Genomic DNA, 18,669 nt, shown 5'->3' with positions numbered 1-18,669 from the left:
TGTGCTTAAAAATGGCTGGGCATGGTGGCTCATGTCTGTAATCCCAGCACTTTGGGAGGCCCAGGCGGGTGGGTCATGAAGTCAGAAGATTGAGACTATCCTGGCTGACACAGTGAAACCCCGTGTCTACTAAAACTACAAAAAAATCAGCCAGGTGTGGTGGCAATTGCCTGTAGTCCCAGCTACTGGGCAGGCTGAGGTGGGAGAATGGCGTGAACCCAGGAGGCAGAGCTTGCAGTAAGCTGATACCACGCCACTGTACTGCAGCCTGGGCAACAGAGCAAGACTCCATCTCGAAAAAAAAAAAAATAAAGTGCTGAAAGATAAACTTATGAGGATTATGACTCACATAGAGAATGTTAATAGAGAGACACAAATTATAAAAAAAGAAAAAAAAGAAAGAAAATTCTGGAGTTGAAAGGTACAACGACCAAAATGAAAATTTACTAGAGGATCTCAACAGACTTGAGCTGCAAGAGTAAAAAATTACTGACCTTTTAAATAGATCAATATAGATTGTGCAATCTAAAAAACAGAGAAAAATAAGAAAGAAGAGCAATAAACTGACACTCAGAGAAATGTGGGCCACCATTAAGTTCATGAATAAATACATACTAGTAGTTTCAGATCAAGGAAAGGAAAAAAGCATAATAATATTTGAAATAAAATGGCTGAAAACTTCCCAATTTTGCTGAAAAATATTAACCTATTCACCCAACAAGTTTAATAAATTTCAAATAGAATAAATGCAAAGATAATCATATCCAGATACAGTATAGTCAAAACGTGGAAATACAATGAAAAAAAGTCTTTAACTCATATTAAGCCATGAGGCAAATATTACTTCAACTTCTATTAATGTAACATATCATTTTTTATGACCACTATGAACAAACTAACTTATATACATACATTTTAATTCAGATGTTTGAAGAGTTTAAATAGTAATGATCAATACTCTATAATACTGACAATTAATATAATACTTAAAAATGATAAAATTACTCAATATTGTGCTAAATAGTATAACACATAATTTCACTAAGCTTAAAACAGCCATAAAGTGTGTAGTTATCTACAATTGTTATAATGCATTCACAGAGCCTTAGACAAGTTAGTTTCCTCATGTCAATACAGCTGGTAGAATCAGAGCAAAATAAAGAACCAGAACTAAAAACAAGGTCTGGATTCCTGCAAATGATTATGGGTTTTTTGCCATAACAATCACCATTCAGTATCAGTAGATAGATAATATAAGTGTTAAAGCAAACTAAATATGGCCCAAGAAGGACTCCATCCTTCTACATTTGAGTCCTTATGGATGAACTGTAACCTAACTTAATAGACAGAAAAAATTCAAAAACTGACTTAGTAGTATACACCTGTAACAATAGCCAAGTGTTGGCCAATCCCAGTGGCCATACTTCAACCATTCATACACTGCTGAGTGTTCAGACTGTGTTCAAACAAGGCATATGCCAAGATGTAACTGATTCAGCTGTTCTGTACCTCAATGCCAATATCTGTACATCATAACCTTTTTTTTTTTTTTTTTTTATAAATCTTCTTCCACTACGTGGCTGTGTTGGATTCTCTGTGAATCTGCTGTGATTCTAGGGACTGCCCAATTTGCAAATCATTCATTGCTCAATTAAACCCCTTCAAATTTAATTCGGCTGAAATTTCTCTTTTATCAGATGGTGTCAGAAGTGGGATCTGAAGTGGAGCTTCTAGTGACCTCCAGGAGTGCTGAGTGAATATGCAAGGTGTCTTCAGGACCCACTTATGTACACTGACTTCTCAGAGTGGCTGGGGATTGTGGTTAAGCTCCCTCTCGGATTTTGGAGCTCCACAGAATTGTGTTTTGAGCTTTCTGAATTTCTGATACAAATTGGTTTTGGAAGTCATGACAGAAACTGGGCTGGGTCCAGGAATGGATCTGATCTGGGAATTAGCTGGTTTGGAAACAGTAAGAGGCCTCTTACATCTGACTGGGTCAGAAAGGAACTGGTGGTAAGCAATAATATTGCAGTGCTTTTACCATTTGGCTTTTAAAAATTCACAGGGATTTTTGTGTTCTACCCCTCTATTTAATTTTTCTTGTACTCCTAGGCAAGAGAAAACATCATTGGCTAAGTTAATCAAGAGAACCTAAGAGTAAAGCCAATATTTTAGGTAAAAATGGGATCCTTAATTTCTGAAAAACTGAGTTCCTTCTTGTTTATACATTAGGCCCAGGAGGCAGCAAAGTCTTACAGAAATGGTGAAATCTTACTGAAGATAACTTACAGTATAATGTTCCAAATGAACAACACCACACTAAAGTGCAATTACAAAAACAAAAATTCTTTTTTGTTGCAGCTTGGCCTCCAGGGTGATGGTGCAGCAGGTCAGGTCACTAAGGCCGCTCAGCAAAAGGGAACCCAGAAGGCTGGCATGCTGGCAAAAGGGTAAGAATTTTTTACCAGTCAGATTTCTAGTTTCTCTCTTGGTGTGCAAATTGATTGCATGAATGGTAAAAATCACTGTTTCTCTCCTCTGTATAGTTTTAATTAGTGCAAAAGGAATTCTGAGGCTAGTGGTAAGCTGTAGTCAATCTGGTGTATTTTGTGCTATGAATTCGTTTTGCTGTGTCAAGGAGTACCTTAGGACAAAACATGGGGTTAATCACACATAAATTCGCTGTTCAAGACAGCCCAGCAAGATGGTCAGTAGCAAACTTTGTTGCAGGTCCCTGAAACGAACAAAAACCTGGATGAGGTCTTCATCTTGTTTTACATCCTTGGGAGCTTGACCTTGTAACCATGTGGCACAACTTTCTCTTGGTCTCTGCCTTCTAGGGAACAGGAATTTAGGTTTCATGTCATAGTTAGCTCTAAACGTATCTTCACTATTTAAAAGCCTTTGCAAGCTCAAAATTAACTACTTTAGACTTCTTGGAAGAGCACTGGAGATTTCCCTGTGCTGTACCTCAGTAGTTAAGGTTTTGCCATTTTGCAATGTTGTTCCAGGTTTGATTCCCGTCGTAGGATGTAAGTCCTTTCTCGTTTAATATCTGCATGTCCTTGTCTATTCTCTTCTCCAAAGAATACATTTTCCTTTCTCTCAGCGCTTTGGTTACCTTTGGTAAAGTTCAAAAGTCAGAAATACTGGCCATTTGGTCTGGCTAAAGTCAGGAAATAAGAAATTTTAAAAGGAATTTATTATAGAATGCTGTAGTTAAAAGTCAGCTTAATTAAAAGTGGATATTCAAGCTCTAACAACTTGGATTTCTCGGGAAAAACAGGAGGCACCAGAGACCCTTTTCAGGCCCTGTTCTTCTAAGGCCTCCACCCTAAAGCCAATAACCAATTAAGAAGCTTAAAAACTGGCAACTGAAAAATCTTACAACTGAGAGACAGGACTAGCTGGATTTCCTAGGCTGATTAAGAATCCCTAAGCCTGGCTGGGAAGGTGACCACATCTACCTTTAAAAACGGGGCTTGCAACTTAGCTGACACCCAACCAATCAGGTAGTAAAGAGAGTTCACTAAAAAGCTAATTAGGCAAAAACAAGAGGTACAAAAATAGCCAATCATCTATTGCCTGAGAGCACAGTGGGAGGGACAATGATCGAAATATAAACCCAGGCATTCAAGCTGGCAACAGCTACCCTCTTCGGGTCCCCTTCCTTTGTGTGGGAGCTCTGTTTTCACTCTATTAAATCTTGCAACTGCACTCTCTTCTGGTCCATATTTGTTACCTCTTGAACTGAGCTGTCACTTGCCATCCACCACTGCTGTTTGCCGCCATCTCAGACCCGCTGCTGACTTCCATCCCTCCAGATCCGGCAGAGTGTCTGCTGTGCTCCTGATCCAGTGAAGCACCTATTGCTGCTCCGGATCAGGCTAAAGGCTTGCCATTGTTCCTGCATGGCTAAGTGCACAGGTTCGTCCTAATCAAGCTGAACACTAGTCATTGGGTTCCATGGTTCTCTTACATGACCCACAGCTTCTAATAGAGCTATAACACTCACCTCATGGCCCAAGATTCCATTCCTTGGAATCCGTGAAGCCAAGAACCCCAGATCAGAGAACACAAGACTTGCCACCATCTTGGAAGTGGCCCACCACCATTTTAGAAGCTGCCCACCACCATCTTGGGAGCTCTGGGAGCAAGAACCCCCCCAGTAACATTTTGGCAACCACAAAGGGACCTCCAAAGCAGTAATATTGGACCACTTTCACTTGTGCATCTGTCCTATCCTTCCTTAGAATTGGAGGAAAATACCAGGCACCTGTCAGCCAGTTAGAAATGATTAGCGTGGCCGCAGGACTTAAGACTCAGGTGTGAGGTTATCTGGGGAAGGGCTTTCTAACAACCACCAACCCTTCTGGGTTGGAAATATTGGTCTGCCTGGAGCCAACTTCCACTTTCAATTTTCTTGGGGAGCTGAGGGCCAACTAGAGGCAGAAAGCTGTCATCCCGAACTCCCGGCATTAGCCAATTGAGATAATGGCACAGCCAGAAGTCTCTACTCAATAGTCGCCCATGCATGTGCCCCTACCTTTCTTTCTGACCCATACCTCCTGGGTCCTGACCACGACTTTCTTACAAGTGTAGCCCCAAAATTCTCCTTACTTCTGAATCTACTTCCTCTGATCCCTGCCTCCTGGATACTAATGGTTCAGACTTTCATTTCCTCTAGCAAGTTGTATTTCCAAAGGGATCTAAGGAAGCTCTATGCTGTGTCCTTAGGCATCTAGGCTATAAACCCGGGGAGTCTTATCCCTGGTGCCCTCACAATTTAGGTATACAGCTCTTAACATGGGCAGTTATGTGCGACCCATTTCCCACCACCGTTGCCAGGGCCCCAAGTTTGTAATGGCTAACAGAGGGAGAGAGAGAGAGACACAGGAAAGAGAGAGAGAGATGGAGGAGAGAGAAATAGATGGAGGAGAGAGAGAGATGGAGGAGAGAGAGAGTGTTGGAACCGAACTGTCAATTCCCTCCTGGGCAGGGGTCGCCGCGAAGGATCACCGACACGAGATTCACAGCAGAGAGTTATTTATTACTAGCGCGCTAGGGTCCCAAGCTCTAAGTTGGCCCTGGGACCCCGACTGCTTGTTACAGGCTGTTTATATAGGCAAACACAAGTTCAAACACAGCTTATGGCGCGAAATTCAAACAAAGCTTAAGGCGCAAAATGATTGGGTCTAGCTATGGCCTGAGCAAGGTGTCTTACGCTAATTGGTTAGAGCAGGACCTTATGAGGTTTTTTCCTGGAGTTGTTGATTCCGGGAACTTCGAGGCAGGGTGGGACCCCCGGAATTGGCAGGGTGGGACCCCATGAGGTTGTTTCCCGGAATTGGCAGGGTGGGACCCTATCAGGGTGGGTCCCTATCGAGGCAGGGTGGGACCCTATCCAGAGCCACCTGGTGTTAATTTTTTCTATATGAGGCCTAGTTTCTAAGTTTTATGAGGCCTAGTTTCAAGAGATGGAGGAGAGAGAGAGTTGGAGGAGAGAGAAAGAGATGGAAAAGAGAGAGAGATGGAGGACAGAGAGACGGAGAGAGAGAGAGAGAGAGAGGAGAGAGAGAGAGTTGGAGGAGAGATGGAAAAAAGAGAGACGGAGGAGAGAGAGAAAGCGAGAGTCAAAGGGAAAAAGAAAGAGAAAGATAGAAATAGTTAAAAAAAAAAAAAAAGTCCTATTCCTTTAAAAGCCAGGGTAAATTTAAAACCTATAATTGATAATTGAAGGTCTTCTCCATGACCCTATAACACTCCAATACCACCTTGTTGTCAGTGTAAACAAGGGCCTGGCCTGACAACACTGAGACCACTGACAACCGGTAGCTTTCCTATCAAAAATCCTTAACCCAGTAACCTGAGGATGCATTCAATCTGTAGCGGCAACTGCTTTGCTAACAGAAGAAAGTAGTAAAGTAACTTTTAGAGGAAACCTCATTGTGAGCACACCTCACCAGTTCAGAATTATTCTAAGTCAAAAAAGCAAAAAGGTAGCATACTAACTCAAAAATCTTCAAGTATGGGGCTATTCTGTTAGAAAAAGGTAATTTAACACTAACCACTGATAATTCCCTTAACACAGCAGATTTCCTTACAGGGGATTTAAATCTTAATTACCATACAAAAGTTCGACCAGACCTAGGAGGAACTCCCTTCAGGACATGATGATAGATGGTTCCTCCCAGGTGATTGAGGAAAAAGCCACAATGAGTATTCAGTAATTGATAGGGAGACTCTTGTGGAAGCAGAGTTAGAAAAATTGCCTAATAATTGGTCTCCTCAAACATGCGAGCTGTTTGCACTCAGCCAAGCCTTAAAGTACTTACAGAATCAAAAAAGACTATCTCAATCCTGACTCCAAAGGTTACCTACACCCTCTCTGAAATGAATTTGCATAAGAATTGTTTATGGTAATGCATCTTGATGGGGCAGCTGGGTTGTTATGAAATTCTCAGGAACCCAGCCCAGCTCTAGGACTCACCCCTGAGCATAAAGGCAATGTTGGACACACTGGACACTAAAATCCAGCACCCCGGACCCCTTTCTTTGTGGTCAAGAAAGGCGGGAAAAGGGGTGCAGGACTGCTACATTGGTGAGTGTAACTAATCCAATAAGCAGAGGTCGTAGGTGGTGACTCACCCTGGAAAGGAATAAGCATTAGGACCATAGCGGACACTCTAGGACTAATGCTTATCACAAAATGACTGGGGTGCTGGCATCCCTATGTTCTTTTTTCAGATAGGCAATGTTTCCCCCAAGGCAAAAATGCCCCTAAGATGTATTCTAGAGAATAGAAACCAATTTGACCCTCAGACACTAAGAAAGCAATGACATAGTCTTTTGCAGAACCACCTGGCCACTATACCCTCTTCAAGGGGGAGAAACCTGGCCCCCTACGGGAAGTATAAATTATAACACCATCTTACAGCTAGACCTCTTTTGTAGAAAAGAAGGCAAATGGAGTGAAGTGCCATATGTACAAACTTTCTTTTCATTAAGAGACAACTCACAATTACATAAAAAGTGTGATTTATGCCCTGCAGGAAGCCCTCAGAGTCTACCTCCCTACCCCAGCGTCCACCCAACTGCTTCCCCAACTAATAAGGACCCCCCTTCAACCCAAACAGTCCAAAAGGAGAGAGACAAAGGGGTGAAAAATGGACCAGAGAGTGCCAATATTCCCCGATTATGCCACGTCCAAGCAGTGGGAGGAGGAGGATTCGACCCAGCCAGAGTGCATATACCGTTTTCTCTCTCAGATTTAAAGCATATTAAAATAGATCCAGGTAAATTCTCAGATAACCCTGATGGCTCTACTGATGTCTTACAAAGGTTAGGACAATCCTTTGATCTGACATGGAGAGACATAATGTTACTGCTAGATCAGACACTAACCCCAAATGAGAGAAGTGCCACCATAACTGCAGCCCGAGAGTTTGGCGATCTCTGGTGTCTCAGTCAGGTCAATGATAAGATGACAACAGAGGAAAAAGAATGATTCCCCACAGGCCAGCAGGGAGTTCCCAGTGTAGACCCTCACTGGGACACAGAATCAGAACATGGAGATTGGTGCTGTTATGCCCAGACTGTTTGTTCCCCAAAGAAGACCACCAGAGTCCAGAGTCAAAGCCAAGCGGCAAGGATCTTTACTACAAGTTCGAACCTGGTCCCTCCTTTACACAGTATACAAGAGGGCCTCGAACAATGCGAGCGTTTGCTTTTTATAGCCCGAAAGTTGTAGGGGAACAAAGAAATTCCTGCGCTTTCAGTAACCTTGAACGGCTGTCTCCTTATCGGAGACTTTCCAGGTGGTGTTTGTACTGAGCTCAGGGAGTTTGAGAGATATATGGTGGTGGGATGGGAGGATGGGATGTGTTTGTGCTAGGCTCAGGGAGTTTTGAGCCCGGGGCTGAGGAATGTGCCCAGCTCCTTTCATTCCCCTCTTCTTTTCAGGTATCTTTAGAGCCAATCTTGGGTCTTATAAGTCTGATTCTGTTTCAGCGTTTACAGGTTGGTATTGGGCTCTGAGGACCATGAGTTGTACGGTGTCAAATCTCTCCCTAACAAATTGTAAAATTCTGTTAACAACACAAGGTCCTACGGTAAGCAGAAATAGTAGACTTAGCAGGGGTCCAAGGAAGGGGGCTAACAGAGAAAACATAGAGGAATTCCACCATTGGTCTGCAGCTGAAGCAAACTGCCGTGTTTTTACTTCAGTGCTTAACTTGCGTAACTGTTGGACCCGGTCCTCTACAAGTCCTGATTCATTTATGTAGAAACAACAGTCTTTTTTTAGAAATATACATGTACCACCTTTTTCTGCAGTGAGTAGGTCTAGGGCCCTCCGGTTTTGCAAGGTTACCTGAGCTAGGGACGTGAGCTGCCGCTGAAGGGAGGCAAGGGACTCAGCCGACTCTTCCATAGCAACGGCAAATTGTTGGTATAACTTGTTACTTTCTATGAGGGTGTGACCTAGGGCTCCCCCCGCCAGTCCGGCCGCAATGAAGGATGCGGTGAGGGAGATTCCTGCAATGAGGGGGAGAAATATGGCTCGTGCAGGTCTTGGTCTAGGGTCTGGGTGAATAACAGCACTAGTCCAGTTACCGGTATACCCTAGGAACTCGCCAGCAGTTAGTAGAGTCAACCGGGGAACTAATGTGACAGGGAGACATAGTAGGTTATTAACAGAAGGACTAGGTAGGTTCTTAGATAAGGTTCTATTACACCAGAAGAATATGCCTGATGGAGCCCTTAAGGTGATATTAGGGGGCGTTGCAGTGATGCTGCAGAGGCTGGAATTGGTTCCTGAGAAACAGTAGGGAAACTTCTCCTGACTGGGGTTTAGGTATAGGGGCACGTTCAGGATAGGAGCATACGAGTGGTTTCGGAGGTTGTTAGCTTGGGCAAAGGTAGAGGGTCCCCATGGCAGAGGGACAGCTGTTAGCGGTGGACGCCCTAGAGTGGCGCACAGGAAGCAGCCAGACAGGCTATGAAGTCCTGTAAGGTTAGCAAGTTCTAGTCCTTCTTGTAATAACTTTAACCAGGAGAAAGGACGTAAGTCTTGTGTTAGTCTGTTTTCCTGTCGTTGGATATTCCCGTGGACCAGGGGCAGTACTTGCACTAGGCCTCGCCACAGATAGAGGTGACTGCTAGGCCATGTGGAGGAGGGGGAGTAGTATACAGCCCCATGTTGAGGTGTGGTCCAGCGGGAGTTCCAGGGGTCTCTAACTATCCAGGTATATGGAAAGTCTCTATCCCGTCTACGATAGAAGGGCCATTTAGGGTCTAACTGTTTTCTTTCTCCCCAATAACGGGGTCTGTGGATGTTACAATAGTTATAAGGACAGCCAGCATTTTGGTGCCACCAATAGTGTTTATAATTGTATTTAGTCTGATCAAACTCAAAGCATATTATTGGTGTCATAGGTTTGGCTATTTGAAAACCAGTAAAATTTAGTAGAATTGGGCTGTTGCACCCTGAGGAAGGGCAATCAGCACTGGCCAATAATTTTCCGGGCTTATGAGGTTGCCCAGGGTGGGTTCGGTTTTCATAAAGCCAGAATCTCCAGACAAAGGGATTATGAGCTGGTTTTGTGATTTCTCCAGCGGCCACTAGGGCGACTAACGTTAGGGTTAGACTACCTAACTGCATGTTTGCAGTGAGCTATGCTGCCGGCGCAGGGTGAGTTTTAAGGGGTTGTTCCTAGCTCTGTCCACAGTCCACGTGTCCGGTGCTTCAGCCGCCGCTGTGATTGGTCCCAGAAGATCGGAGGTTGGGTCCACTGGCTTGACGTGGGTGTAGTGGATCCACGATGCGATGCCTTCTACCTTCAGGGCGGTGGGTGTGGTTAGGAGTACCTGGAGTGGTCCTTTCCACCTGGGTTCTAGGGTCTCTTGTCGGTGTCGCTTGACCAGGACCTAGTCTCCCGGATGGGGTGTCGGCGGGGGACCGGTCTCATATAGTTTTTTCAGCTTGGGCCAGATTTCTTGATGAATTTTCTGCAAGGCTTGTAGGGAAAACAAGAGTTCAGAGATATTTTCTGTTTCGGACTTGAGCAGATCATCTTTTAGGCCGGGAACTAAGGGTGGGGGTCTGCCATGCATAATTTCATAAGGAGTAAGGCCTAGTCTGTAAGGGGTATTACGGGCCCGGAGCAGAGCGTAGGGGAGAAGGACCACCCAATTAGCGCCAGTCTCCATAGTTAATTTAGTTAAGGTCTCTTTTAAGGTCCGATTCATTCTTTCTACCTGTCCTGAACTCTGGGGCCTGTAAGTGCAATGTAGTTTCCAATTTGCCCCAAGGATGGAAGCCAAATTCTGACTTACCTTAGCAACGAAGGCCGGCCTATTATCTGACCTTATCTGGACAGGGAAGCCATACCTGGGGAGGATATCTTCCAGGATTTTCTTTGCTACAACCTGAGCAGTTTCTTTCTTGGTGGGGAATGCTTCAGTCCACCCTGAAAAAGTATCTACAAAGACAAGTAAGTACCGATACCCGTATTTTCCTGGCTTTATCTCAGTAAAATCTACTTCCCAGTAGATACCGGGCCTGGTTCCCCTAAGCCTTGTTCCCGTTGTAGCCTGGGATTGGGGGTAGGCGTTGTTAAGCTGGCAGACTTTGCAACTTGTCACGATGTTGCTGGCCATCTCGGCTGTATGTCTGAATTTGAGCTTAGAGCGTCTGATCAGGTCTATCATTCACCGAGCACCCAGGTGGGTGGTTCGGTGGATGTGTTCTAACATTTGTTGTCCTAATTTTTCTGGTAGGATGGTTTGGTCATTAGTATCAGTCCACCACCCATTCTGGATCTGTTTCAGGGGAAGCTTGTCAATCCACTGGAGATCTTGTTCTGAATAATCAGGGAAATATGGCACGTCCCGGGGGCCTGGGTCAGGGAGCTGGAGTGCAAGGAGTTGGCTGGGAGCCTTCGCCACCTTTCTTGCAGTTTGGTCCGCTAGAAAGTTGCCTTGAGCAGTTGGAGTAGTTAGTTTCTGATGCCCTGGGCAATGCACAATGGCTAACTTTTCTGGCCTCCATAGGGCTGTTAGCAGGGCTAGGATTTCTTGCTTGTTTTTTATTTCTTTTTTTTTTTTAGCCGTTAGTAACCCCCGCTCCCTGTAAATGGCCCCATGTATATGCGCTGTTGCAAAAGCATATCGGCTGTCTGTATATACCGTCAGCTTTTTCTCCGCCCCTAAGGTAAGAGCTTGGGTGAGCACTATTAGTTCGGCCTTCTGGGCCGATGTCCCCGGGGGCAGGGGTTCCGCCCAGATTACCTCAGTCTCTGAAGTTACTGCCGCTCCAGCGTATTTCTGGCCCTGATGCATGAAGCTGCTCTTATCAGTGAACCAGACGAGGTCGGCGTCAGGAAGTGGGCGATCCTGCAGGTCTTCTCGAACTCCGTGCACCTGAGCTAGTACCTCGGTGCAGTCGTGGAGTGGGGCGTCCAGGTCCAGGTTGGGCAGTAGCGAGGCAGTCTCTTACCCAGTGGCCAGCCTCCTTGCAGTAGGCACATTGGTCTTTTTTCAGATTATCATGCCTGGGGGGGCCGCCTAGTTTGGGTGTACTCTGGCTGTAGATGTTCTTTCTGTACTACTGCTGCCAGGACCTTGGTCATTTTTTTAGTGGCCTTAAATTGCCTTTTTTCTGGAGTATCTCTGTTATTATAAACCTGCTGGGCTATCTGAAGGAGGTTTTGAATCCGCTTTCCTTCCAAGTCTTTTAATTTCTGGAGTTTTCTTTTAATATCTGGGGCTGCCTGATTTACGAATGACATTACAATAGCTGCCTGACTTCCTGGAGCCTCTGGATCTATGGGGGTGTACTGTCTAAAAGCTTCTATTAATCTTTCTAAGTAGGTGGCTGGGCTCTCTGTCTTTTCTTGCAGAATAGAATATACTTTAGCCAAATTAGTGGGCTTGCGAGCAGCTGCCCAGAGACCTGCCATTAGAGTCTGGCGATAAAGGTGTAGCCATCCCCTACCTTCTGCCGTGTTGTAGTCCTACGCCGGCCTGGTCAGAGGAAAGGTCGCGTTTATGAGGTCAGGGTTAGCAGTCGGTTGACCGTCGTCCCCCGGGACCAGCTTTCCAGTTTTTACCTGTATTCCCTCTCGCTCCTCCGTGGTAAACAAGATTCGGAGGAGCTGCTGACAATCATCTCAAATGGGCTGGTGGGTGAACATGACACTATCCAGTAAAGCCAGTAAATCTTTGGGGTTGTCTGAAAACCGAGCACTCTGAGCCTTTTAGTTATACAGATCACTGGTGGAGAATGGCCAGTACTGGAGCTTGGGGATTCCTGTGTCATCTGGGGGTTTTATTTCCCGAAGGGGTAAAGCCACCGTGGAGTCAGGCGGCTGGGGGGGGGGGCCTAGTCCGCGAAGTGCGCCCTCGCGTCCGCCCCCCCAGCCTTTTAAAGTTACTTTCCCTTTCAGCGAGCCCACCTCCCCTCCGCCTGCTCCGTCCCTCTATCTCTCTCTCTAATCTTTCCGTTTCTGTCTAAATCTTTGATTGACATACTTACAGGGTCTTTTCTTTAAGTTTCTATCTCATTTGCGCGCGCTTTCTCTCTCTGTCTCTCTGTCATCCCGTGTCCTTTCTCCTTTATACTCAGTCTCTTTCTCTGACTCTCCACGTCTGCCGTTTTCTCCCCTTTCTCTTTCCGATTTCCCTTCTCACTTTCTCCCTTTCCCATCTCTATGGTCTCTCTCTCACTTATTTTCTCTTTTTCCCAGTCTCACTTTCTGTGTCTCTTTTTGTAAAGGAATGTGGGTTGGAATCCCTGTAAAGGAAATCCGCGCTGGAAGCCGGGAGCCCGGGGACTGGGGCCGCAGGCGCGGCACCGGAAGCCGGGAGCCCAGGGACTGGGGCCACAAGCGCGGTGCCGGAAGCGCGCGCCGGAAGCCGGGAGCCCGGGGACCGGGCCGGGAGCGTGGCGCCGGAAGCCGGGAGCCCGGGGACCGGGGCCGCGAGCACGCGCCGGAAGCCGGGAGCCCGGGGACCGGGGCCGCGAGCGCGCGCCGGAAGCCGGGAGCCCGGGGACCGGGGCCGCGAGCGCGCGCCGGAAGCCGGGAGCCCGGGGACCGGGGCCGCGAGCGCGCGCCGGAAGCCGGGAGCCCGGGGACCGGGGCCGCGAGCGCGCGCCGGAAGCCGGGGCAATTCAGACAGCGAGCGCGCATCCGGGGGCCGGGGCAATTCAGACAGCGAGCGCGCACCCGGGGGCCGGGGTCAGATTCAGACAGCGAGCGCGCACCCGGGGGCCGGGGCAATTCAGACAGCGAGCGCGCACCCGGGGGCCGGGGCAATTCAGACAGCGAGCGGGCACCCGGGGGCCGGGGTCAGATTCAGACTGCAAGCGCGCACCCGAGGACCGGGGTCAGATTCAGCTGTTGCCCGGATTGCGAACCCGCTCCGGCAACTCAGATCACAATTTAAATCAGAAGAGAGCCAGGGGACGTCTCCCACCGGTCTCCACTGGCCGTCCTATAGCGCATCCGCCAGGACTGTGCCAGCCTCAGTTTCAGACCTCGCGAGTCAGAGATTCAGATTCAGAACAGACACACAGACACAGACAGACAAACGGAGACGAGCCAGCTCACCTATCAGTAGATCGATCCTAGCAGATCCGTTGACCAGGGGTCTGGTGGGCTTGGGGAATCCCGGACGAGCCCCCAGATGTTATGCCCAGACTGTTTGTTCCCCAAAGAAGACCACCAGAGTCCAGAGTCAAAGCCAAGCGGCAAGGATCTTTACTACAAGTTCGAACCTGGTCCCTCCTTTACACAGTATACAAGAGGGCCTCGAACAATGCGAGCGTTTGCTTTTTATAGCCCGAAAGTTGTAGGGGAACAAAGAAATTCCTGCGCTTTCAGTAACCTTGAACGGCTGTCTCCTTATCGGAGACTTTCCAGGTGGTGTTTGTACTGAGCTCAGGGAGTTTGAGAGATATATGGTGGTGGGATGGGAGGATGGGATGTGTTTGTGCTAGGCTCAGGGAGTTTTGAGCCCGGGGCTGAGGAATGTGCCCAGCTCCTTTCAGTGCCGCAGACATTCGCTAACTTGCGTGCTAGAAGAACTAAGGAAAACTAGGAAGAAGCCTATGAATTATTCGTTGATGTTTACTATAACACAGAGAAAGGAAGAAAATCCTACTGCCTTTCTGGAGAGACTGAGAGAGGCACTGAGGAAGCACACCTCTCTGTCACCTGACTCTATTGAAGGCCAACTAATCTTAAAGGATAAGTTTATCACTAAGTCAGCTACAGACATTAGAAAAAAAAACTTCAAAAGTCTGCCTTAGGCTTGGAGCAAAATTTAGAAACCCTATTGAACTTGACAACCTCAGTTGTTTATAATAGAGATCAGGAGGAGCAGGTGGAATGGGACAAACGGAATAAAACAAAAGTCCACTGCTTTAGTCATGGCCCTCTGGCAAGCGGACTTTGAAGACTCTGGAAAAGGGAAAATCTGGGCAAATGGAATGCCTAATAGGGCTTGCTTCCAGTGTGTCCTACAAGGACACTAAAAAAGATTGTCCAAGTAGAAATAAAGTGCCCCCTCGTCTATGCCCCTTATGTCAAGGGAATCACTGGAAGGCCCACTGCCCCCGGGGATGAAGGTCCTCTGAGTCAGAAGCCACTAACCATATGATGCAGCAGCAAGACTGAGGGTGCCCGGGGCAAGTACCAGCCCATGCCATCACCCTCACAGAGCCCCAGGTGTGCTTGACCATTGAGGTCCAGGAGGCTAACTATCTTCTGGACACTGGCGTGGTCTTCTCAGTCTTACTCTCCTATCCCAGACAACTGTCTTCCAGATCTGTCACTATCCCAGGGGTCCTAGGACAGCCAGTCACTAAATACTTCTCCCAGCCACTAAGTTGTGACTGGGGAGCTTTACTCTTTTCACATGCTTTTCTAATTATGCCTGAAAGCCCCACTCCCTTGTTAGGGAGGGACATTCTAGCAAAAGCAAGGACTGCTATACACCTGAACATAGGACAAGGAACACCCGTTGTTGTCCCCTGCTTGAGGAAGGAATTAATCCTGAAGTCTGGGCAACAGAAGGACAATATGGATAAGCAAAGAATGCCCGTTCTGTTCAAGTTGAACTAAAAGATTCCACCTCCTTTTCCTACCAAAGGCAGGAAAGGACTCGAAGCCCAACAAGGACTCCAAAAGATTGTTAAGGACCTAAAAGCCCAAGGCCTGGTAAAACCATGCAATAACCCTTGCAATACTCCAATTTTAGGAGTACAGAAACCCAAAGGACAGTGGAGGTTAGTGTAAGATCTCAGGATTACCAGTAAGGCCGTTGTCCCTCTATACTCAGCTGTACTTAACCTTTATACTCTGTTTTCCCAAATACCGGAGGAAGCAGAGTGGTTTACAGTCCTGGACCTTAAGGACGCCTTTCTCTGCATCCCTGTACATCCTGCCTCTCAATTCTTGTTTGCCTTTGAAGATCCTTCGAATCCAACATCTCAGCTCACCTGGACTGTTTTACCCCATGGGTTCAAGGATAACCCCCATCTATTTGGCCAGGCATTAGTCCAAGACTTGAGCCAAATCTCATACCTGGACACTCTTGTCCTTTGGCACATGGATGATTTACTTTTAGCCACCCGTTCAGAAGCCTTATGCCATCAAGCCACCAAAGTGCTCTTACATTTCCTTGCTACCTGTGGCTACAAGGTTTCCAAACCAAAGGTTCAGCTCTGATCACAGCAGGTTAAATACTTAGGGCTAAAATTATCCAAAGGCACCAAGACCCTCAGTGAGGAATGTATCCAGACTATACTGGCTTATTCTCATACCAAAACTCTAAAGCAACTAAGAAAATTCCTTGGCATCACAGGCTTCTGCTGAATATGGATTCCCAGGCATGGTGAAATAGCCAGACCATTATATACACTAATTAAGGAAACTCAGAAAGCCAATACCCATTTAGTATGATGGACACCTGAAGCAGAAGCAGCTTTCCAGGCCCTAAAGAAGGCCCTAACCCAAGCCCCAGCGTTAAGCTTGCCAATGGAGCAAGACTTTTCTTTATATGTCACAAAAAAAAAAAACAAAAACAAAAAACAGGAATAGCTCTAGGAGTCCTTACACAGGTCCGAGGGACAAGCTTGCAACCTGTGACATACCTGAGTAAGGAAATTGATGTAGTGGCAAAGGGTTGGCCTCACTGTTTATGGGTAGTGGCTACAGTAGCAGGCTTAGTATCTGAAGTAGTTAAACTAATACAGAGAAGAGATCTTACTGTGTGGACATCTCATGATGTGAATGGCATACTCATTGCTAAAGGAGACTGTGGCTGTCAGACAACTGCTTCCTTAAATATCAGGCTCTATTACTTGAAGGGCCAGTGCTGCGACTGCACACATGTGCAACTCTTAACCCAGCCACATTTCTTCCAGACAATGAAGAAAAGATAGAACATAACTGTCAACAAGTAATTGCTCAAACCTACGCCACTCGAGGGGACCTTTTAGAGGTTCCCTTAACTGATCTCGACCTCAACTTGTATACTGATGGAAGTTCCTTTGTAGAAAAAGGACTTCAAAAAGTGGGATATGCAGTGGTCAGTGATAATGGAATACTTAAAAGTAATCCCCTCACTCCAAGAAGTGGTGCTCAGCTGGCAGAACTAATAGCCTTCACTCGGGCCCTAGAATTAGGAGAAGGAAAAAGGTTAAGTATATATCCAGACTCTAAGTGTGTTTACCTAATCCTCCATGCCCATGCAGCAACATGGAGAGAAAGGGAATTCCTAACTTCCGAGGGAGCGCCTATCAAACATCAGGAAGCCACTAGGAAATTATTATTGGCTGTAGAGAAACCTAAAGAGGTGGCAGTCTTACACTGCTGGGGTCATCAGAAAGGAAAGGCAAGGGAAATAGAAGAGAACCACCAAGCGGATATTGAAGCCAAAAGAGCTACAAGGCGGGATCCTGCATTAGAAATGCTTATAGAAGGAACCCTAGTATGGGGTAATCCCCTCTGGGAAACCAAGCCCCAGTACTCAACCGAAGAAATAGAATGGGGAACCTCACGGGGACATAGTTTCCTCTCCTCAGGATGGCTAGCCACCGAAGAAGGAAAAATACTTCTGCCTGCAGCTAACCAACAGAAATTACTTAAAACCCTTCACCAAACCTTTCACTTAGGCATTGATAGCACACATCAAATGGCCAAATCATTATTTACTGGACCAGGCCTTTGAAGTGTGCCTGTGAAGTGTGCCAAAGAAGTAATCCCCTGCCTTATCGCCAAGCTCCTTCAGGAGAACAAAGAACAGGCCACTACCCAGGAGAAGAGTGGCAACTAGATTTTACCCACATGCCCAAATCTCAGGGATTTCAGTATCTACTAGTTTGGGTAGATACTTCACTGGTTGGGCAGACAATCAAATTTTCATGTACATTTGGCTACCTGATGGGTCATTTAAACTTTTATAAAAAAATTTCATTCAGTCTTCATTTCAAGGCATGTTTTCTGGTTGTATAAAAGCTTTCCCATACCAAAGAGCTGATGTTGTAACAGTAGATTATTATGCTACTGTATATTTTCACTAGGTAAAGAAAGCTTTCTATTGTTCATTGAGGATAAACCCTTGGCAGTCTAGAACCTGAAGACTGGATCTTCTGAGAACATCAGAGAAAGACTGTCTTTGCCATCCACATTGCAGCAAAACTTTGGAAGCTTGAACTTTGGGTTCATAATCTCACAACTGGGAAGGGTTCCTCCACATTCTTGGAACTGTACACTCATGGAAACACTTAAGGTAAAACTAACCTGTGAAGTCTCCCCTCAGAAGAACATGGCATCCTTGATGTGAATGGCTTTTCCCAATATCACGGATCAAGACTTTTCTACTATCACGAGACTCTTATCTTTGAATATTGCTTATGCCTCTATGAACAATATAAGTGAAAAAGGGGTCTGTTATGTACACTTATGGGGTATACTTTTATTTGTGAAGTTTTCAGCCAGCCTTATACATGGATAACCTTATACTTTGATAGATAAAAGAAGGCAGCCCAATGTAGGTGAAAAATTTTAATGGTTCATATGTTGCCTCATAATCAGTCAGAAACAGAACATTGATTCACTCCTCGTAACACACATCACAGGTTAAAGAAAACATTGCCAGGAGGCCTTCACTCTTCTAGGAGGACACCATTTATTAGATCCTTTTTTCCATGGTTTAGAATAAAAGAGGCAATAATTAGAAATGTATCCCTCGTAATGGGCTCTACAGCAGACTTTACTGTAAAGGCTGTGGTTACACAACCGACTTTACATTTTCCTGTGACAGTTATGCTAAAAAATAGAATTAGCTAAAGAGAAAAGTACCTGTGCAGCTGCTGGCACTTGTGGCCTATGGAGAAATACATCAAATGTCGATTACGAAAATTTCGTTGTAGAGGATTAATGAAAAGACTACTTAGTCAAGCAAGTAGACTCTTAGCTCATTTTTAAATCTACTTAATATTAGATAGATTGACTTACAGGGACATTGGGTGTGGGTAAGGAGCATACTCCAAATTATTATTATCCTCAGTAATTATCATAATAGTCTCCCTGGTGCACTGTACTCTCTCAAAGGTTTTAAATGTTTGCATACAGCCATCTCTAGATTGTCAATGGTCTCTCT

At 46.0% G+C, this 18,669-nt stretch overlaps 1 protein-coding gene and 1 pseudogene across 1 annotated transcript; one reads left to right on the top strand and one right to left on the bottom strand.

The window, feature by feature from the left end:
* The first annotated feature begins 1,906 nt into the window (after positions 1 to 1,906).
* LOC144340204 (uncharacterized) lies at positions 1,907 to 14,311 on the top strand (annotated as a pseudogene).
* On the bottom strand, positions 7,641 to 12,840 carry LOC144340168 (endogenous retrovirus group FC1 Env polyprotein-like). Its single transcript, XM_077998141.1, has 2 exons — positions 12,536 to 12,840; positions 7,641 to 10,016 (listed from the first exon to the last, which is right to left on the bottom strand). Exon 2 carries the CDS (start codon positions 9,659 to 9,661, stop codon positions 7,988 to 7,990), a length of 1,674 nt encoding a protein of 557 aa, XP_077854267.1. The 5' UTR covers positions 9,662 to 10,016; positions 12,536 to 12,840; the 3' UTR covers positions 7,641 to 7,987.
* Positions 14,312 to 18,669: the final 4,358 nt, after the last annotated feature.

The sequence above is a fragment of the Macaca mulatta genome, chromosome 3, assembly GCF_049350105.2.
Source record: "Macaca mulatta isolate MMU2019108-1 chromosome 3, T2T-MMU8v2.0, whole genome shotgun sequence".
NCBI classification, from domain to species: Eukaryota; Metazoa; Chordata; class Mammalia; order Primates; family Cercopithecidae; genus Macaca; species Macaca mulatta.
Note: the sequence above shows the minus strand (reverse complement) of the source record. Positions and strands in the feature narration are given on the sequence as shown.

Coding starts and splice junctions, on each gene's coding strand:
- LOC144340168 (XM_077998141.1), bottom strand. CDS start 9,661: ATGCAGTTAGGTAGTCTAACCCTAACGTTAGTCGCCCTAGTGGCCGCT.